General features: G+C 46.6%; 5 protein-coding genes across 5 annotated transcripts; 3 read left to right on the forward strand and 2 right to left on the reverse strand.

Moving 5' to 3' along the window:
- Window positions 1–4,989: 4,989 nt before the first annotated feature.
- Window positions 4,990–6,063, reverse strand: BX661DRAFT_182359 (U3-containing 90S pre-ribosomal complex subunit-domain containing protein). Its single transcript, XM_051535959.1, has 2 exons — window positions 5,656–6,063; window positions 4,990–5,611 (listed from the first exon to the last, which is right to left on the reverse strand). Exons 1-2 carry the CDS (start codon window positions 5,918–5,920, stop codon window positions 5,028–5,030), a joined length of 849 nt encoding a protein of 282 aa, XP_051391611.1. The 5' UTR covers window positions 5,921–6,063; the 3' UTR covers window positions 4,990–5,027.
- Window positions 6,064–6,205: 142 nt separating this feature from the next.
- Window positions 6,206–11,239, forward strand: BX661DRAFT_205360 (uncharacterized protein). The gene is made up of 4 exons (XM_051538590.1): window positions 6,206–6,529; window positions 6,587–9,056; window positions 9,733–10,004; window positions 10,496–11,239. Exons 1-4 carry the CDS (start codon window positions 6,325–6,327, stop codon window positions 10,792–10,794), a joined length of 3,246 nt encoding a protein of 1,081 aa, XP_051391612.1. The 5' UTR covers window positions 6,206–6,324; the 3' UTR covers window positions 10,795–11,239.
- A 309-nt stretch (window positions 11,240–11,548) lies between these two features.
- On the reverse strand, window positions 11,549–13,535 carry BX661DRAFT_182364 (dihydroxy-acid dehydratase). The gene has a single exon (XM_051535960.1). The coding sequence runs from the start codon at window positions 13,412–13,414 to the stop codon at window positions 11,600–11,602; it is 1,815 nt and encodes a 604-aa protein (XP_051391613.1). The 5' UTR covers window positions 13,415–13,535; the 3' UTR covers window positions 11,549–11,599.
- Window positions 13,536–17,873: 4,338 nt separating this feature from the next.
- Window positions 17,874–18,627, forward strand: BX661DRAFT_182369 (uncharacterized protein; the record flags this gene model as incomplete). Its single annotated transcript, XM_051535961.1, has 2 exons — window positions 17,874–18,144; window positions 18,278–18,627. Coding segments are annotated over 2 exons (621 nt in total), but the record flags the coding sequence as incomplete, so codon positions are not given.
- Window positions 18,628–19,819: 1,192 nt separating this feature from the next.
- Window positions 19,820–20,478, forward strand: BX661DRAFT_16800 (uncharacterized protein). Its single transcript, XM_051533383.1, has one exon. The coding sequence runs from the start codon at window positions 19,899–19,901 to the stop codon at window positions 20,334–20,336; it is 438 nt and encodes a 145-aa protein (XP_051391615.1). The 5' UTR covers window positions 19,820–19,898; the 3' UTR covers window positions 20,337–20,478.
- Window positions 20,479–21,094: the final 616 nt, after the last annotated feature.

A 21,094-nucleotide genomic window follows, 5' to 3' on the forward strand; every position in this document is an offset into this window, starting at 1 on the left:
AATTTCCTACCTCTGATGAAAGGTGTTAACGTGCTGTTAACACACTTTAGCTTTTAACGAAATGCAAAAATAAGTGTGTAAACACAATCTCAAAGGTCTTTTCTATGGTTGGGGATTAATTACAGTGCAGGTTTTGAAAATTTTATATTGATAAAACCTACTAGCCAACTACAAAAAAAACTCTACACAACTTTATATACCTACTTAGCAAAGCAATTGTTTTGTTTGTAACTACTAAAAGTTAAATATTTGTTCAGAATGCTTTGAATCACGTGTTGTTGACTGAGTGAGACAACGACAATCAGCCCTTTTGTAGTGCAATCACAACGATTTTATTGCGATTCCTTGTTTTTCCCCCTAAAAACATATAGTTACTCCCTATATACAATTGTTTACTGGTCTTTTGAAATTGCTATGGGCCATGGCCAAAATTAAATCAGTTAATTGATATTTATGTCGTCTTTTCTGCCCCCAGCCAATTTTTATAATGCGATTCAAGAACCCAAAGTGCAAAGTGCAAAAGTACAAAGTGTGAAAAGTGTCGTGCTCTATAAAAATGTGGGTCTAAATTAATATATTCAAGTTTTAGAAATTACTTAAAGAACTTAAAAAGGGGGCAACGCTGTGTGGGCAGCGCTATAAACATCATGGTATTCCTTGGTGTCAGCCATTAATAACATAAATGTATATAGTGCCCATGAGGGCGATCTTGATTCTTGAAAAGGGTAGTGGCCTGAAATGTGTGTTGGCCACCACAGCGATTGACAGGGCATAGCTGGTACTATGTAGGATTGAATCAGGGGACATAATAATGATACCCTGATATGCTCCCCGTTTCATACTGTACACATACGGATGCGCACATGCAAAGATAATAGCATTGATATGCCAAGACACCAGTCTGTCTGTAGAAAAACCAGTTCTTGCCAACAGAGTGCATACTTGACAATGTCCACAACAAAGGCAACGAGATACATATATAAGGCGAGGCCATCCTTGGTTCTACTTTTGATTCCATTGATAATAACAGCCTTTATAAATTTATATCTAACCTTTAACACTACCATTGTAATGCTCCACACACACCCTCTTATTATAACAGACTCATATTTCCATAAATTGTTTTCCCACACATTGGAGTGTTTGTTTGGGCGCTCGTTGATATTTTTATTCAATTAAGTTATTGTTATATCGATATTCATTAATCATTAATCATTAATTATTCCTATAATTCCTATGATTCTCTTGGTACATGTTCATTTTCATAATGTCTTGCCATTTCATCTTCATCCGGAAAACACATTTTACAATCTGGGCATTTAATTGGAGCTTCTAATAAAAACATTTGAAATAATTAATTGGAATTATAATATTTAATCTGGTGATTGATGATGTTCAAGTTGGAAGCAGTATATTTACTAATTGAAGCGTGGGTATAGGGAAACTGAAAACGTATCGCAGAAAATGCTTGGCCTTTTATAGAAATCAGCTAACATAATTATTTATGTTCTTACATTTTCAAATACATAAAATAGCTGACTATTTTGTGAAATAAATACTCCAGATTGGGTATAATGGCACTGCTCCAGATATTTATTTTGGTCATATTTCTTGTTGAAAATGGGGGATAGGAAATAAAAAATACGTTTACATTGCAATCAATATTACCGTGCCTTCTTTCTACAATATAATATAAAGTAGCTTTAATGAACAGGTAAAAATGGGGTATTTTATTTTATTTAAATGTATACGGATGCAAGCAAAAGATATAATCTGCACAAAAAGTAAGCGTACCTTCTATGTTTTAACTCAATAAAAAAACACTTTACTCCATACTTTTTTATTGGCAATGGCCACTAGAGTAGAACACCGTTAGCACACATTACCCCCAATACAAAAAGGCCTAGCAGGCATAGATGTTTTATTTTGGTTGTTCATCTTGGCAAGCATGTTTAGAATTGTTGTCGACTCATGTAGATGTTTAATTAAATCCCCTTGATTTTTCTCATGGCTGTTTCCCAGTTGTCATAAATAAGAACCTATACAAACTATCCGTTCCAAAAATAAATCATGAGTAAATCCTTATTTTGGTTGATCATGTATTGATAAATTACTTAAAAATTGCCTTTCAAAGCTACCTGTTTTATTTATAAATTAATGTTTAAATAAATTTGGATAATGCGTTCAGGTGCGTCAAAAAAATTAGATACATTGAGCAAAATATAAAACAAATAAAAATCATAAACTGAAGTTGATGAATAAGACCGAATGTCTGCCATGTCACCTTGTACATTGTGGGCTCTATTGCACACCTGGATACATGCCCCTACAAAAATTATTCTTGGGGCGGTGAGGCTGGGTCTCACGCCTATAAACCCCTTAATAGGAATTAGGCAAACTCACAATAAAATCAGCAATGATCAACGTTACTGCTTAGCGGTTGATTTTTCTGTAAGATTCTGTTTCCATCTCCAATGTATCTAAACCAACATCCTGTTTCATCATTAATAGAATATGCCACAGTTGGGGCACATCATGTCGCGTAAACAAAAATCCAGCCTTACTGAGATTAATGGATTACACGCGTGGCAATCAGAGCAATGATGGGGTTTTATTATAGTTTATTTATATCTCAGGGAGAGCATATAAAAGGAGTGGCTGTCGGGCAGCCAGGAATTGTCCTTTTTGGAAGAAATAAATATACTTTTACTCTTTTGTAATAAATCCTTCTGTCGTGCTCAAGTCACATTCTAGGCCATGGTTCCCATTTTCAAGCACCAGCATTCTAAATAATGTCGTTACTGCCACAATGTCTATTCTGGATATTGCTGGCTCACATCAAATGTCAACAAGACCTTCACAGCACCGCCCACATGGTGCTGCCTCTTTCAGTTCCACACCAGACATTTTTCAGACTTTATTAATTAGTTCAATTCATCTAGTACACCCACACTTGGCACCATATCTTTTCTTTTCTTAAAACCGAAATTCTAGCGTAATACTCAATTTTTCTAATTTCATTTATACTTTCAGCTTTTTTACTTCATGTCCAGCATCGAGTTGCCAAATAATGTTCTAAACATCTTAGAGTTTGCAGTTGACCATATGTACAAAACAAGCAAGCCTGGAGTAGTTAAAAACATGCTATGCCATCAATTAATGACCCTGTTGAAAGTGTGTCACCAGTGGAGAAGGATTGCATTGCCGATTGTCTGGTCGTGAGTGTAAATTGAGGGCTCTCATGACTTTAATGCTACTGATAAGCTAGCACAATGGGATTGTAAACTAGACACAAACATCAGTGACATCTTGGCGTTCAGAGGGCAGAACCACGTCAAATATGTTGACATGCACCTTGGCAGCTACTCCAATGGTTTGTTGCTGCTAGATGCATTGTCTCTGGAGTTGGACCATGTGGGCAGTGTGTAGACAGGTGTCAGATTATTGCAGTTCGAGTTTTCTGATGAAGAAGCATATATGGAGGACACTAGTGTTGCAGACCAGTGTAGTGTAGATGTCAAGCTTTTGTGGAGCATGCCGTGAGCCTGACCAGAATATTTATAAACGTGGTACAAGTTGCTATTAATAGCCAGGGCAGATTCAAACCATCGTGTACGATTGCCAATATTCTCATTGACCAGTATACAACCAGGCTAAAAAGCCCCAGGTACATTCTATCGTGCTTTATAAAAATGTGGGTCTAAATCGATATATTCAAGTCTTAAAAATCCCTTACTAAACTAAAAAAGGGGGCAGCACTGTGTAGGCAGCGCTGTAAATATCATGGTGTTCCTTGATGTCAGCCAGCAATAACAGAAATGTGTATAGTGGCCATGAGGGCGATCTTGATTCTTAAAAAGGGAAGATAGAATGTGTGGTGCCCAACACACATTTCAAGCCACTAAGTGACTTATTTTCGGTGCTGACGTTTTCGGACCAACTCACTCATCTCAGTCTTAATATGCGGAGTATTTAAATGTGGACAGTCTGCCAAAGGTCAACTCAAAAGCCCGAAAGAGCTTGAAGTTGGACAAATTGACTTCTGGCTTTTCGTTGACGAGTTCTGCCCAATGGTATCACCTCTGGATAAATTAAGTTTTCTCGACTGAAAAAACTCTGCATTTATTTTTTAATGTGAGTACACTATGGTGAAGACAAGAATTTAGTGGTGGGTAATATCAGCCATGTGCACAACCCCGAGTTTCAGCTTGTGTTCCCTGCTTTAGAGTATCTAAACCTTGCCTTTCAATCAGCTGGTGCCCAGGCATTCTCAACAATGCCTTGTTACCTGCGTATATTCCCAATGTCAATATTTCAGGATCATTCCATGGGATTCAGTCTTTCTAATGGCACAAGTTCAAGCGGTTTGGAAGCTGAAAAACCTACATTTACAATACCTTTGAGATTGCAGATACCCCGAGGTTCTATAGGCCGACTAATAAAGTGTTTGACTGCAAAACTATTGACGGACAGGCGGAGCTGGTTCTAATAATTCGGGAGCTGAATCTGAATACAAGCAAAATCAACCGGACCAGCCTCGCTTTACCGAGATTCGATAAACCCATTGACATTAGAATAATCGCGGCGCTTCTTTTTTGCCTCCCTGCTTTCACAGATCTACCTGCAAAATATCTTATTGGAAACGAGGATCCGTACAATTCTGGCATGGCAGTCCTGGGTGAGGGGCATAGAGCTAGATGATGTGCCGATTGTGGATCCACTGTCTACTTCCGTCAAGAGAATAGGTATTGAGCGCGGTTTATTCGATGACAATGTTAGATATCTGCTGGCAGATGTTATTCTGGGGCTTATTTTACCTTTGCCTTTGGTTGCTCATTTGGCTTTAACATCAATGTGCAATCGGGTATTTGAAGATATGTGGAAAAGGTTGGGCGCCAAGTATCCGCATCATTCATTTGCATAAGATAAAGGTTTGCGTTTTCAATCAATTAATTCTTTAATAAGTTTTAATGTTTAATTCAAATACCATTATTTTGTTTATTTATTTTTAAAAAAAGGGAATGGATTTATGCCAGGCGGAACTTGAAACCAAAATCCGGATTCTTCGACATGGGCAATAAGTGATCGCGCCAAATAGCGAATAAATCCTTTCTAGTATCATCCATATCCACCACGACACGCATTTTATCATCCTGCCAGCAATCAATAACAACCAATCTCAATCGATTGACCTTCAAATCCTTCTCCTCCAACAATTTCAAAATGCGATTAGGAGTTCCCACAGCTACATCCACAGCAGCATCCGCCAGGGCCTTTTTCTGATCCTGAATTTTGAGATGACGACTGAACAATTTCATCACTGGACGCTTAGTCGAAACTGGGCGTAATCTACGCACGAGGTCGACGACGCGAAGGGCAGAGCTGCTGATGATGAGGACTTGTGGGGCGCCATTCATGACTTTGTTTTTGCTCTTACCCGTGGAAATAGCGGTTTTTGTCAGCTCCTCCAAATAATCAGGGCTGCCGTAGGTGGGTTCCTTGTGGGGTGAGGGGATGGTGTAGGTGTGCTTGGGGTGCATTAGATGGTCTTCGAGCTCCAACTGGGTGATGCCAGGATAGGCCTTTTTCATGTATTGGTTCCAGAGCGATACTTGGTCAAGGGGAGTTCGGGAACGGTAAAGTTGGCGATTTTACCTGGCTTGGGTTTCTTCTCCTTTGGTGCTGTGGAAGTGGTGAGGTTTTGCTTTTTGTTGGAGGTGGTGGTTGTGGTTGTGGTTGTTTTGCGTTTGTTGGATGCGGTGGTGGGCAATGTAGGGGAGCTACCGTCGTCGTTGTCGTCCTCCTCCTGGGGTTTGTGGTGGGACTCGGCTTGATCCGAAACGTACTCGGTGTCGATTGCGAAGTCGTCCTCAAGGGAGTCAGCTGAATGGAGGGACTGTTTCTTTTGTTTGGGCGGCATAGTATCAACGTATAAAAAAATAATTTATGCAGGTCAAATGAGCAAGATAAAAACAAGAAAAGGGAAATAAAAAGGGGTGTAATTAATTTTATTATAAAAGTTTTGAAGAGGAAAAAAAACATTACATTTTTTTTAGAATCGAGATCAGCAGATTAATAGTGATTATTTGGGTTGAGCGTACATGTCATCACAAAAAGAAAAAAAAGGAGGACCGGTCCGTGTTATTGGATTGCCAGGAAAGAAGGTGTGATGCAAAGGATGCAAAGAAAAGTTAAAAAGAGTAGCGTTTATTTTATATGGTTTTAATCGTTTTTTTGTTGGCATTTCGCTTTTTCATCTTGTCGAATTCAACACCACCTTTTTCATTTATTAAAAGAAAACAATTCGCATAACTGGGCACTAAAATGCGGCATTCTCACGACGCGCAGGGCAGCAGCAGCGGCAGCGGTATCAACGGACTACTCAATTTATCCGACAGCATCAGCGACTCACCACAGTTCCGCACTACCCTGCGCAGTTTTGAAGACTACAGCAGCACACTAGAGTCGCACATCCAGGGGCTCGGCAAAGCATGCAAAGCCCTCCAGCAGGTGTCGCAAGACTACAGCAGTAAGTGGACAGAAGTGCTCGCGCGCATCAACGGAATCGCGCAATTGTCGCCCACAGGCAGTGCTCCGCAGAAGAGCTCGCAGAGTCTGCAGACGCTTAACGAGATTTTGGCAGAGATTGAGCGTGGACGCGCGATGCACGTGGAGCAACTACACATGGTAGCTGTGCGGCCTCTGGAGGAGGAGCTATCGGATAGCGGCGGGGGGCTTGGGCGGGTGCGACAGGGGCGGAAGCGCGTAGACGTGCTGCAGGCCGAGTACGAGTCGCAGCTCGGGCGTTTAATGGCGCGCAAGCCCAGCGATCCGCAGCCGCAAATCGACGCCGCCGAGGCCGCTGTAGAATCCGCCAAGGGGGCGTACATTGCACAGGTGCAGAGGCTGGCCATGGACTTGAGCCGCCTGGCATCGGTGGCGCGGATCGACCTTATGGAGGGGTTTCTGTCCACTGTTTATGCGCAATACGCCGGCCATCATCAGGCCTTTGCTGCCTTGAGGGGTGCTGAGCCGACTATGCAGGCGCTGGGGGCGGCGCTGGCGAGGGAGCGCAAGGCGGCGGCGGCGGAGATGGAGGAGGCGCAGGCGGTGGCAGCCGCTACGCAGCAGATGTACGCAGCCAGCTGCTCGTCTAGTACTGGCCGCAGCAGCGGCAGCGGCAGCGGATATGTGCGCGTGGGCCAGAACGAAGAGGAAGAGGGCGAGGGCGAGGGCCAGGGTGAGGGCCAGGGCCAAGGTCAGGGCTACAGCCAAGGCCAAGGCCAAGACCAGGGCCAGGGCCAGGGCCAGGGCCAGGGCCAAGGGGACACAGGGGGCGGGCAGCCGACAGTAGTTGCGCCCCACCGGCCCCTGGTACCGTCACTGGCGCTTGCACCCAACGAGCAGATGGCCGGCTACCTGTTCCTGCGCAGCCAATACTCCCTGCTGTCCTCATGGCAGCGCCGGTGGTTCTGCGTATCCAGCGGGCAGCTGACGCACTTCCAGCGCGACACGCCGCGCGACCGCGAGTCAATCCCCCTGCACCTATGCCTGGCGCGCACAGGCTCGGGCGCCGCTGCGGCACTGGACCGCCGCCATGTGTTCGAGCTGGTGGCACCCAACCGCACGTACATTCTGCAGGCAGAGTCCGCCCACGACTTGCTTGCGTGGCACAGCTGCTTGCGCCAGGCCATCGAGGCCTCGCTGTATGCGCATGCGCCGGCGCACCTGGCCGTGACGCGCACGGCGTCGCAGCCAATCGGCAGTGGGGGCGGCGGCGGCGGCAGGGGCAGTCCGCCGATCCCGCGCGGCTCGCTCCCGCCCGCATCCGAGGGCGCGTCGGGCGCAGCACCAGACAGCCGCGATGCGCAGCAGAGACAGCGCATGGCTGAGCTCGCCGGCGTCGACGGCAACGACCAATGCGTGGACTGCGGCGGCCCGAGCCCCGAGTGGGCAGCGACAACCGTCGGGGCTCTGCTGTGCATCGAGTGCTCCGGCATCCACCGCAGTCTGGGCGTGCACGTGTCGAAGGTGCGCTCGGTCAAGCTGGACAACTGGGAGCCTGAGCTGCTGCACATTATGCGGCGCCTGGGCAACCGCCGAGTCAACCTCATCTACGAGGCGCGCAGGCCCTCCTTGGACGAGCCCCGGAGGCCCAGGGCTGCCAGCGCCCGTGGCGACAGGCAGCCGTTTATCATGCAAAAGTACGCCAACCGCCTGTTCGTCGGCAGTGCCTTGCAGGCCGGCGCGGAGCCGGAGCCGGAGCTGCTGGAGGCTGCGCGCTCTGGCGACCTGCCACGCGCCTTGCGAGCACTGGCGCAAGGCGCCAATGCGAATGCGTTTGATTCGGCGACGGGCGCGACGCCGTTGGTCGAGGCTGTGGGCGCGGGGGACTTTGGCATGTTGGAGCTGCTTCTGCTGTGGGGCGCGGATCCCAACCAACGCGCACGCATGACCGCCACGTCCTACGATGGCTCGCCCGGCCGGAGTATGGGCGGGACGCCGCTGCATTGGGCGGCAAGGCTGGGCAATGTGCGCGTTGTCTGGTATCTTGTGCGCAGGGGTGCGCAGTGGGATACCCCGGATGCTTATGGGATGTTGCCGCTGGATATTGCCCTGGAGAAGTCGGATGTTGCCGTGGTGATGGCGCTGAGGTATGCGGCTTTTCAAAAGATGTCCGGGCTGAGCCCTGGATCGGTTGCGGGCGCTGGGCGGAGGGGCGGGGCTGTGGGCGTGCCGATGGGCGGGGGGAATGCTGCGGCGGAGCCTGTGGACATGCTGGACATGGACGATTCGTTTATCTCCGAGTGGGTGGTTCCGCCGTACGCACACGATGAGGGTGGGCAAGCTGAAGAGGGTGGGGGTGAAGGCAGGGGTGAGGGTGAGGGTGATGGGGCGAAGGTGGGGGATGAAGCCGACTACAAGGACAAGGACAAGGCTGAAGACGGGGCCGAGGTCGAGGACAAGGACAAGGACAAGGACAAGGACAAGGACGATGAGGACGAGTTTTCCGAATTTGCCAGCTCCGAGGCCCTTGCCCACCCCACAGACACCCCGTAAGGGTGTTTTGGCATATTACCAGATCAACCTCGTCCACATATAGACAATTAACCAATAATAGTAATAATAATACATGTATTTTTATATATAAATAACTTTATCTAATTGCCTTGCAAATACCACCAACCTCGCCGATTCTCGAATCAGGCGGCCAGCGCCCAAACCAAACCAAACCAAACCAAACCAAAAATAACAAATACAAGAATTTCATTTTTTCAAATGCATTTCCTTTTACTGACTATTATTGCCACTCGCTCCATTCCCAGAATACGGCAAGTTAACCGTACTCGGGTTACTGAAATTCGATGGCGAATACGTCGGCAGAGTTCTCGACGGTTGCGGCTGGTAATTTCCAGGCAACGAATTAAATCTGGCTTTGCGCCGAGTCACCAAATACAGACCGCCCCAGGACACCAGCCCAACAACACCAAGGACTACCACCAGGATCCCAATGAGAGAGCCAAGGCCCAGGCCCTTGGCTCTCTCATCATTATCTAAAGCTTGATTTGAAGTTGACGAGCCTGTTGATGAGGGTGATGGTGATATGCCAGTGGAAGACTGTGTGTGTTTGCCTGTGCCGGTAATCGTTGATATGGACTTGGTCTTGCTTGGGGTGGATGATGACTCGAGTGAGAATGGGTTGTGCAGACTGCTCACTGTCGATATGTTAAGGAACTCCAAGGGTGGATCGGTCTTTTTGGAACTTGAAGATGAGCTTGTTTTGTCATTATTTTTAGACTCTGAAGACTCTGGTGATGGTTCTGGGGATGGTGAAGATTTGGGGGGTTTCGTTGTTGTTTTTGAGTGCTTCTCATCTGACGACAGCAACACTTCGGAAGGTAACGGCGATTCCGCCAGTGTTGTGCTGGTACACGATTTTGTCTTCTCGCTGGTTTTTGTCTTGGTCTTGGTCTTGGTCTTGGTCTTGGACTTGGACTTTGTTGGTTCGGACGAATCCACATAGGTGGTTTTCAAAACCACATCCGTAACTGTATCTGTAGCCCCTCCATTACTATCCCCCAACACTGAATCCAAGCCCGAAGCCGAGGGTGATCCATCATCGCCCAAATTATAATCCGCCGCCCTCACCTGCCTTGCATCCACCGGCACAGCATTAATCACATCCCACATAACACAAGAATTCCCATTCCATGCACATCCTATTCCGTTAAACACCGCCCCTCCCACAACACACTCCGACATTGCCCTATCCTCACAAGCCACAGGACACACCAGACCCTCTACAATACACTGAAAGGGCCCGCATCCCTGACACCCCTCCGGACATATACCTTGGGAGTTTACGGGGCATTGTATATCCCGTACACAACTGCCCATTGACCACCGACATCCATTACCGTTGAGGCTGAAAATGCAGGTTTCGGGGGTAGTGCGTTGCGCACAGGTATCCGGGCACTGCAAATCACTGATGCAGCCGAAGATGGGGCAGCTGGTGAACCCGGATTCGCAGGTTTCCAATGCAGTACTATTGGTATCCCGTGGAGTCCGTGGAAGTTGCACATCACTTGCGCCGCTCACACTGCTCATAGCAATGTTAGTCTTATCGACAGAGAATGGTTTAGTGTGTTTGCTGTTGTTGCTGCTTTTGGTTCCATTGTGCTTGTGACTGCCGCTGGAACCCCCTTTTCCATGATGGTTTTCGTCATTTTCACAGTCTTCGCCTCCACCACCGCTATTGTCACCACCTTCATTTTTCTTTTTACGCAAGAATAGTTCTGCGTTGGATTGCCATGAGAGTGTAAATAGGATGAAGAGGGTTATGACCAAGGTGCGAGTTAAATACATGAATAAGGAATATGAAATAAAAAATAGATAAGAAAAAAAGGGAAATAATATATATATACGCAAATAAAATAGACAAAACAATATATGCTAGTTTTTGCTACATATATTCTATGTTATATATTGAGGAGGAAAAAACCTTACACTTTTTATTTTCAAATAAATACAAGAAAATAAATAGTTTGGCTAAATAAAAATAAAGTATATATATGGACTAGTATTTTAAACAGGAGAAAGAGAAAAGAGAGCAAAAAATAAGAGTTTTGGAGTCTCACACTACCATATACTTTTTTCTCTCTCTCTTTCTCAAACCCATTTTTTCATCCACTCTCTATTTTTTATTTTTGGCTGGTTGGCTACCTTATTATAAAAAGCAAAAAATAGAAATTAAAAGAAAATAATAAAAAGAAAAAAGAAAATGCATCACCCTTTTTTATATTTCTTTTTTTCAAAGAGAATAAAGCAATGAATAAAAAGGACACGACCTCTCTTTTGGCACCAATCATAACATTATTTTTAAATAAATAAAAAATTAATGGACTGGTGATATTTTTCTATTATTTCAAAAGGTTCAAAAAGTGGACCACAAACAACATATCCATTTAAAAAAAAATACACCAAAGATATGTAGAAAAAGCAATATGCACAGGCAAGGTCCATCTATATATAACTCAAGTGTATACAATTAATTAATTAACTTCATTTATTAGGATTATAATCAATATTTCTTAACCGCTTACTCGTCAGTCACACAGCCGTAGGACGCAGACTTAACGGTCTTGATGTACTTGAACAGTGTTCCACGATCAGCCTTCAGCGGAGGTGCGACCCAAGAGGCGCGACGGCGAGCCATCTCAGCCTCCGGCTGGTCAACGTTAATAACACGGGTCTCAGCATCAATAGTGATGTGGTCGCCATCCTCGATCAGTCCAAGGGGGCCACCCTCCTGAGCCTCCGGAGTAATGTGGCCAATAATGAAACCGTGGCTTCCTCCAGAGAAACGACCATCGGTCAGCATAGCGACGTCCTTGCCGAGACCAGCGCCCATAATGGCGCTCGTCGGGGTGAGCATCTCGGGCATACCAGGGCCGCCCTTGGGCCCGACATAGCGGATAATGACAACGTGTCCCTTGACAATCTCGCCGCGCTCCAGGGCGTGCAGCATCTCGTCCTCCGAGTCAAACACCTTGGCTGTGCCAGTAAAGTGCAAGCCCTCCTTGCCTGTGATCTTGGCCACAGATCCCTCGGGGGCAACATTACCAAAGAGCGTCTGCAGATGGCCGGTGGCCTTGATGGGCTGGTCCACCGGGCGGATAATGTCCTGGCCCTTGGGGAGGCTTGGAAGTGCGCGCAAGTTCTCGGCCATTGTCTTACCGGTAACCGTCATGGTCGAGCCATCAATGAGGCCCTCCTCCATGAGGTACTTGAGAATAGCCGGAGTACCACCAATTGGCTGCAGGTCCTCCATAACGTACTTGCCGCTGGGCTTCATGTCAGCCAGGAACGGCGTGCGATCGGAGATAGCCTGGAAATCAGCCAGCGTCAGGTTGATGCCGATCGCGCGGGAAATCGCAATCAGATGCAGCACAACGTTGGTCGATCCACCCATGGCAATTGCCAAGGTGATGGCGTTCTCAAAGGCCGCGCGCGTCATAATATCCTTCGGGCAAATGTTGAGCTCAAGCAGGTTGCGGATAGCAGCGCCGGAGTTGAAGCATTCATCGAGTTTCTCCTGCGAATTCGCCGGGGACGTCGACGAGTAGGGCAGGGCCATGCCCATAGCCTCAGCGGCCGCGGCCATTGTGTTGGCCGTGTACATGCCGCCGCAGGCACCGGGACCCGGACACGCGTGGCGCACAGTGTCAAAGCGCTCCTCCTCGGAGATCTTTCCGGCCACGTATGAGCCATAGGACTCAAAGGTCGACACGATATCGTACCGCTGGCCCTTGCAGCCCTTTCCAGAACGAATGGTACCGCCATACACCATGATCGACGGGCGGTTGAGCCGTGCCATGGCCATCAGCACACCGGGCATATTCTTGTCGCACCCGGGGATCGAGATATTTGCATCATACCACAGCCCACTCATCGTGGTCTCGATCGAGTCCGCGATGAGATCGCGGGACTGCAGTGAGAAGCACATCCCGCGGGTGCCCATACTGATACCGTCACTGACACCGACGGTGTTGAACCGCATGCCGACAAGTCCTGCTGCCTGCACGCCCTCTTTGACCTTACCGGCGAGATCCAGAAGATGCATGTTGCAGGGGTTGCCCTCGTACCAAACGCTGGAGATTCCCACCTGGCCCTTGCTCATGTCCATCTCCTTCATTCCGGTGCCGTACAGCATTGCCTGCGACGGGCCCTGCGACTTGGGCTGCGTGATGGTTGCGCTGTATCGGTTGAGCTGCCCCTTTTGCCCATCCTGCTCGCGGCTGATCGTGCTTGTGGAGAATAGCTGACGGCTTGCGGTTGGTGTGGATGATGCACTGTTAACGATGCGCTTGGCTGCTGCCGCCTTGACGGCACTTGATTGAAGCACGCGAAGCATGGGCTTTATTATTGTTATTGCTATTGCTATTTATAAAACTAAAAAATATAAAGACAAAAGTATTATTTTGTTTAAGATCGTAAAAAAGAAAAGGAAAGATGACAAGCAAAGAGAAAGTAACAAGGGTTTGACGAAAGAAAGAAAAAAAAGCGCGCACATGCAAAAGTCCACCTTTTATCTCTTTTTTCTTCTTATTCATCGCTTCTCAGACAAAAACTAAATTTGTGACTCATGTCAACATGGGCCCGGCCCGTCTTGAGTGTTTACAAAAAAAGATTAGATTCCATACTTTTTTTCTTAAACGCATGGCTCATCTTAGCGGGTTTTATTTGCAAAAAAACAAACCCGCATCCACTCCCCCTCCCCGCCTAATTTTGCAACCCCTCTCCCCTCCCTTGTTTCTTTTAATTCGGAGTTACGATTTGCCGGAATGGAAATACGGAAAGGAGTGAATGTGCAAATCGGGGTTTTGCTAAAAAAAATCAAATTTGTAATATTAGGCTAAATTTGGTTACACCGATCGAAAAAATTCGCGCCTAATTGTTTTGCCGCCATATGCTACTCTGCGCATGAAAAGCCAGAGTACAAAGTAAATTACAATGTTGAATCAAATTAAAGTTTCTTATTTTTAATTAATGCAAATGAATGTTATAAAAATAAAAAATGGGGATTCGCATACTTAATCAACAAATTAAACATAGACCAACAGCAAATTTATGGCAATAGGTGCATATTTCAACCGTTCTTTTGAGTTGTATTTACTGTTTTACATTTTCTTTATTATTTCTCCTTTTTTCAATCAATCAATCAACCAATTCATTTATTTACTCCTTCCACCAGCAGCTTCCCCTGCCCAAAAATAATTACCCTTAAAATAATTACGCCATGCGTATTAAAATAATAAACAATCTGACTTTGAAACTTTTATCTCAACATATTAATTGATTCATCTATGACGTGTGGTTGTGAATGTCTAGCTAGCTGCCTCTAAATTTGGCTTATTTACAAATTATTTGCGTGCATCACCTTTATTTGCATAGTAAGTAGGGTCTATTCAAAATCATTGACTCATAATTTTATATTTTCATTAATATAGACCAGAGTACTCCTTTATTTATTAGTAGATCTGTTAAGGCACAATTTAAAATATCTAACCCCAAGGAATATAAATACACGTATTCCAAATGGTGAGTGGTTGGGTACACTTTTCAACATTTACGAGCACTTGTTTGCACTTGATTGCATTTTGTTTTGAAAATTTGCATTATTATATCATTTATAATTTTTTGCAAGCTACCCTTACATTATAAAACATGTGCAGTCGCTCCACCATTTGCATTTTCTCAACATTACTCTTTACATTCAGCATATTCAGCATTCATCTTTCTTCAGCAAAAACACACATTTGTAGTCAGCCCTAACAATGGCGGATTTTACTATCAGCATTTCAAGAATTTTCAGCTCAACTGAATCCCAAGGCAAACAGAACTACTACGTCTGCGGATTGAAGGGGTGCACAATCAAGCATATTACATCGGAAGAAAGTCGAGACTGTTTTAAAGATAATAATTAAAAACCTTGGCATAAAAGAGCAAGCTAGTCAAGAGAACGAACCCCGAGCATGCATCCGCATCTTATAACTCGATATGGTGATTCTTACCATAAGCTCAGCTGGGCCGAGAGCTTGCGAGTTAAGACAATGCTGACCAGGCATTAATTCAGCAGCGGCCAGGATTTTATACCTGCCTATAAAATGACAGCAGGGAAGGCTCAGCAGGAGGTTTCCTCAGTTTTTAGGTTTTAATACAGATTTATTGGACTCATCTATCACGGCAATTACTAAAATGCATTTATTTATATAGCAAATACGATAAATCAAAAAACAATGTGAATCGATAAAGAAAATAGCTAACGCTTTCGGGTTGATAAGCATAGTTTAATCATGACTAAGAAATATGAATCTGATACAGCACAATGTGGAGTGAGGACGCATTACCAGCTTTTATGACATCAACAGTTTAGCAGCACAGCAGTTGCACATGCAGCTGAGACAAAGCGCAAGGAATTTATCACTAAATGAATGGTTGTTGATAACTGTGGGAGCAAGTGGAAAGAGTATCAATAGTCAGTGAAACGTGCAGGTAGGCAAGGCAAGGCAAGACAAGCAAGCACACACATGTTGCTGAGTGAGCAGTCTTCAACTGCAAACCAAGGCAGAAGTGCACAACAGTCGCCGAATAAACGAAAGAGCAGCAATGGCAACGTGTGGTGCTAGAGTACGAGATGTCTGAGCAAGATTAGGGCAGCTCACAGGTCGCGAGTCGATCAGGATCCAATGTCGATGAAGGCAAGAGCGAAATGACACAAATGCGTGCGCGTGTCTGTCTGTGTATAAGAAAAAAGGGCATGCACACCATGCAATGGTGCTATCCGTGGCTTATAGACGGTCAGCCACAATATATCCACTCGGTCTCAGACTCCGTCATCAATCTCCAAGTGTCTCTTCTATAAGTGCCAACAAAGCAGCACAGCGATAAACACTCACAGGGGCAAGGGTCAGCCAGGCACAAATATAGGTGCAAAAAGAGGCAGCCGGGCAAACAAGAAAAACAGAGCAAAGCCGAGAAAGACAAAGAAAAGCGTGAGAAAAACAAAGAAAGACGCGAGAGACATGACAGGTAGGAACAAATGTGCAGAGCGTGACGCTCCCAATTGCTGACAAAGGCGGCAGCCGTGGGCCACAGCTTCACAGGTGGTAAAGCAGGCTACAGTAGCAGACATAAGCAGAGTAAAGTCAAATCAGGGCCGCAGTGCCAAAAAGCACAAGATGGACTCAACGTGGGAGTAGATAGAGGAGGGGACAAAGGGCACACTACAATAGGCAAGCAACATCACGAAAACCGAAAGTGACACACTAGCAATGAGCAACGAGGCCAAAGGACGACAAAGTGACAAAAACCAAGCGCACAGGCCACAAAGTGCGGAATGGGCATGCAGGCGCAAACAACAGACAAGAAACAACAACAAGCGTTCTCCACATTGTCTGCCACTTGCACGGTCGGGGTGCAAATGGAGCAGGCGATGAGAACAGTGGCAGAGAGCAATCAGGATCTGCCCGTAAAAAAGAGGCAGAGCAGATGTGAGACAAGCACGCTCAGTGTGAGCACTGAGCGAAAGAGATAGGCCTAGACGCGAGTGGACAAGATGACAAGGCAGAGGTTGATCGAGAGCCGCTGGTTCCAGTTATGTTGGCACAGCAAAAACAAAATGAGAGAGAAGCCAAAACGAGACCCAGGACAGAGACTCAAGATCGGCCAGTTGTGTGCTGCTGCTGGTAGTGATGTTGCTGCTGCTGATACTGGTGCGTGGCTAAAGAGACAGTGACAGAGGGACCATGAGAGGCAAGATCGCAAGAATGGCATCAATGTGGAGTGAGACAAAACGACTATCAGTGCGGCAGAGCAAGCGGGTGTGAGGGAGCGGTGATAGAGTGAGACAAAGGTAGACCAGCAGTGTGCGCACAAGCGTGACAGAGAAAGCGCATCTCCACACAAGCGCTTTGGCGAGGGCAGCAGTGGAGCAGCAAACAGACAAACAAAAAGAAACCGAAATTCGAATGCACAAATTCAAAAAGTGCTAAAGTGAAAATAAAAGTGCCAAATGGGCAAAAGTTGAATGACTGAAAGAAAGAGGAAAGAGCGACAGAGTGAAGGACAAAGCCCAAGCACTAAAATAGGGGGTAAATGAGATTACAGCAAGAAGCGAAGAGAAAAGGCCATTTGAAGGAATACTTGTGCGCCTCTAACGCCAAGAACAGCGACAGAAATGCAAAAAAATAAAACAAGAATAGAAAAGGAAGAGTCGACCACAGAAGGTTTTTGGCGACCATATATCTACACGGCAACTCGCTGCGTTTTTGACTCGTACGACAGGCAGAAGGAGCAGCCGCAGCAGATATAATAAGCTGCTTGCAATACAACTGCTTGCAAAATCCAAAAAGAATAATAGGTGTAAATAAAAGACAAGCGCTGAATATTCGTTTGCCAAATGTAAACAAAAACCAAAATATTTACCATTTTTGACACAGTACCTTGGTGCGATTCTTATTATAAAACCCCAATAAAACATTAAACGAGTAATCCACAATAATTCCCTTGCAATGGGCGGCGGAGCTGTGTTTATAACTATCGAGGGGACAGTGGTGGTGGTTTCCGAATGTAAGGGATTGTGTCTTGCGCGGTAGTTGAGGCGGCTGTCCTAAATTAGTGTTGCGGAACGCAAAGATTAAAATATTTACCATTGATTGTGTGTGTATTTTGTTATTGCAAATCATCACGCACATAACTGCTTCTCTTTTTTTCCTTTTTCTTCTCCGTTCAAATTATTTTGATATATTTTCAATAGTTACACGCTTTTCAAACCAGCATCACCTTGTTTAATTCACACTTATATTCTAAACATGCCGACAAAGAGAGTCCGTCAAAACGACTGTGCGCAGCCAGTTACCGCAAAGCGGCAGAAGCGACAGATGAACGCTTCTCAGCCAACAAACACAAAGAGAAAGGCAGCCGCGGCCTCCAAGCAGGCACCGTCAGGCAAGAGAGCAAGGAAAAACGCGGATACTGCTGCCAACGCCGCGCAGCTGCAAAACAACAGAAAACGCGTGTACAAGAAGAAAGCAGCCCCGCGCCAGAACAAAGCCCAGCCTGTGCCTATTACGCCGTCCGATAGTAAGTGTTTGTTTGTTTGTTTTATTTGCAGACAGTTGCGTATGCCGACACATATCCTTGCGGCCAGCGTAAGGTGCTTTGGTGCGCTCACAACATACTAACAGCATTTTATTATTCCGAAATTGTTTTGTAGGCAGCAACACAAAAGAAGGCAGTCCAGCTGGTGACGAGCAGGCCGACACAGCACCCGGCCCTTGTCCCAGCAACGGCCACGTTGATACCAAGCCCAGCTCGTCGGAAAGACAAAAGATGTTTGAGCGTATGGAGCCGGCTATGCGCGAGTTAAAGCGACACCTCAGCGGACCACATCCCAGCGTCGTCGAACTGGCAGCACCAGTGGCTGCAGAATACAAGCAGAGGGCGGCCACGGTTGCTGATATTGTTTACCGGGCCATGGAGCAGCTTTCATCTGGCTCCAAGCACACGCCGGGTGGCGACTTTGCTATTATGGAAGAGCTCATCAACGCCGACTCGGTCTGGCCCGTTAGGCTAGCTCGCTCGAACTACGCCGCCATTGATTATTTGGCGAGCAGGCTCAGGCAGGACTACGATGCGCTTTCCAGGTGGACAGGCGCACACACACCTAGCGACCACAACGGAAGCAGCAGCAGCAGTGGCGACGTAAGCAAGGGTGCCGAGTCATTTACCTCGTTTGTATCTCGTATTATTCAGGGGCTGCATCAGCATGCCAAAGGAGAGCAAGGACGCCCCGAGCCACGCCGGGTGCTCATTCCGTCCACTGCGCCAGTCAGCACTACAGATACTGGGGAAGAGTGCACCCACCAGACCACTGGTCGGATTGGCTTGGGAATCGACTCTACGCTGGCCACTGTCGCTACGACCGACAGCTCCGAGGCAACGTTGGACGGCAATATAGACGCAATCGACAACAACGACGAGTGGTACGCCGGTCTGTTTGCCGCCATCGAGGTCGGGCAAGGCTTGTCGTCGGGTGACGTGGACGATGCCGCGTTGCAGCTGTCTAAGCACTGTCGCCGCATTTATCGCGCGCAGCCCAACCGGCGCTTTGTGTGGGGCCTGACTATTTGCGGCAGCTCTGTCCGGGCATACTTGTTTGGATGCAACTTTGTTCTGGTCTCTGAAGCCATGGACATTTGCACCGAGGCGGGCCGCGGCGAGGTCATCAAGCTGTTTGTTAATTTGTCCTTTAGCGAGGACCACCGGCTGGGTTTCGACCCAAGCATTAAGCACTTGCATGACCTCGACTGTTGGGAGATTACGGTTCCTGGCACAGCCACCATGGACAGTGCTGACAGCACAGACAGCAGCAGTGGCAATGCCAGTTTTTATGGATCTATTGGATCTACTGAACGCACATTCTACAGTAGCCACATATTAACTGAGGCTAGTCATTTGTTTGGGCGGCTCACGCGGTGCTTTTAGCAACGGATAAGAAGCCAACCAGAGACAGTCGCATCAGAAGCAAGGACTGCACCGTTTTTATCAAGGACGCTTGGACCGAGGTGGCTGATGGAAGTGGTATCAATGACGTGCGCGACGAGGTTGCCCATCTGCGCAAGATCACCTGGACACTCGAGCGCTATCCAGAGCTTGCGGGCACATATCCGTCCTCAAGCTGGCGGTCGCATTAATTCAGAGTTGCAGCAGCAATACATTACTGAGGACACGACGCGCAGCATCTTGGGGACCTATTTGACAATGTCACAGTCGGCGAGAAGATTCGGAAGCTGCCATTTTGTGCACACAAGCGCATTGCCACGTCGCCGATTGGCATGCCACTTGATAGGCTCCAGTCCGTTCCCGAGCTGATCATTGCTGTTGCCGATGCTATGCGCGCCCACCGCGCCATTGCCGAGCACTGCAATATATTGCACCGTGATATCTCAGCAGGCAACTTTCTTTTCCGGCGTATGATGGATGGCACTGTCAAGGGCATGTTGATTGATTTTGACCATGCGATCAACTGCGAGAATCTGGATGCGATGCCGAAAAACGAGCATATCGGCACACTGAATTTCATGAGCGTGAACAACCTCGAGGGCAACAGCAACAAGCGCACCGAGCTCGACGACTGGGAGGCGCTGATTTATGTCCTGGTGTGGCTTGGGACATTTGGACTCAATGGCACACCCAAACATGACAGTGATGCAAGTGAACACAGAAGGATTGCAGGTGTTAAAATCAAGTATTGGGTTGACGCACAACATTAAGGACATTGCCAGATACAAGCGCGGCGATTTGGACAACAGTTCCAGTTTTAAATCTATCCTCAACGAGTTTGATAGTAGGGTGGATCATACCAATGTTCTTGCAGGGTTGTTGAGTATGATGCGCAATATTCTAATCGACAATGCAGGATGCAGTGAAGACGGTAGGGGCGCAAATATGAAACACCTTTTAACCATGGCAACTGTGAATTATCCGCTTTGAAGCTACGCCTGGTTCACTTTCTCCATTATCCAAATTCGCATTGGCAGTTCAACGGCGAGATGCTATGAACAGTCCAATGATTGATCCGTTTAAAGCGCGCGCTGACATGGCACCAACTATTGCCAAAGAGTTGTTGGCCATGTTGGAGGATGCTGCTGAGTGTTGCCAAGAATTGTTGAACAAGGCAGGAACTGAAAGCAACGAGACAAACACAATGAACTAGTTCATTTATTTATTTTTAGGGAAGCTAATTTTGGAATATATTTTTTACATATTAATTATAAATTGTTTGCATTCAAATATTAATGCTAAATTGAAACGTGCGCATATGAAGCATAGCATATTTAATAGTGAGTGCAATAAGCTATATATTTGAGAAAATGATAGCTACAGCTGTATGAATGTTGAAGTTTGTGGTTATCCATCATGTTTTCAGTTTTGAATAACTAGATACATAATCTGTGGTGCCCAAGTCACATTTTGGATTTCGCTTGCCGTTTTCATGTGACAACATTGCCAATACTGCAGAGTTGCCGCA

The sequence above is a fragment of the Kickxella alabastrina genome (assembly GCF_025024165.1).
Source record: "Kickxella alabastrina strain RSA 675 chromosome Unknown BX661scaffold_11, whole genome shotgun sequence".
Lineage (NCBI taxonomy): Eukaryota > Fungi > Kickxellomycota > Kickxellomycetes > Kickxellales > Kickxellaceae > Kickxella > Kickxella alabastrina.

Excerpts from the sequence above, each read along its gene's own strand:
- BX661DRAFT_16800 (XM_051533383.1), top strand. The coding sequence starts at position 19,899 with ATGCCACTTGATAGGCTCCAGTCCGTTCCCGAGCTGATCATTGCTGTT.
- BX661DRAFT_182364 (XM_051535960.1), bottom strand. The coding sequence starts at position 13,414 with ATGCTTCGCGTGCTTCAATCAAGTGCCGTCAAGGCGGCAGCAGCCAAG.
- BX661DRAFT_205360 (XM_051538590.1), top strand. The coding sequence starts at position 6,325 with ATGCGGCATTCTCACGACGCGCAGGGCAGCAGCAGCGGCAGCGGTATC. Across the intron at positions 9,057-9,732 it reads GCCCACCCCACAGACACCCC|GAACTCCAAGGGTGGATCGG; the intron begins GTAAGGGTGTTT and ends CGATATGTTAAG. Across the intron at positions 10,005-10,495 it reads CTTGGACTTGGACTTTGTTG|CCGAAGATGGGGCAGCTGGT; the intron begins GTTCGGACGAAT and ends TCACTGATGCAG.
- BX661DRAFT_182359 (XM_051535959.1), bottom strand. The coding sequence starts at position 5,920 with ATGCCGCCCAAACAAAAGAAACAGTCCCTCCATTCAGCTGACTCCCTT. Across the intron at positions 5,612-5,655 it reads GGAGAAGAAACCCAAGCCAG|TATCGCTCTGGAACCAATAC; the intron begins GTAAAATCGCCA and ends CCCTTGACCAAG.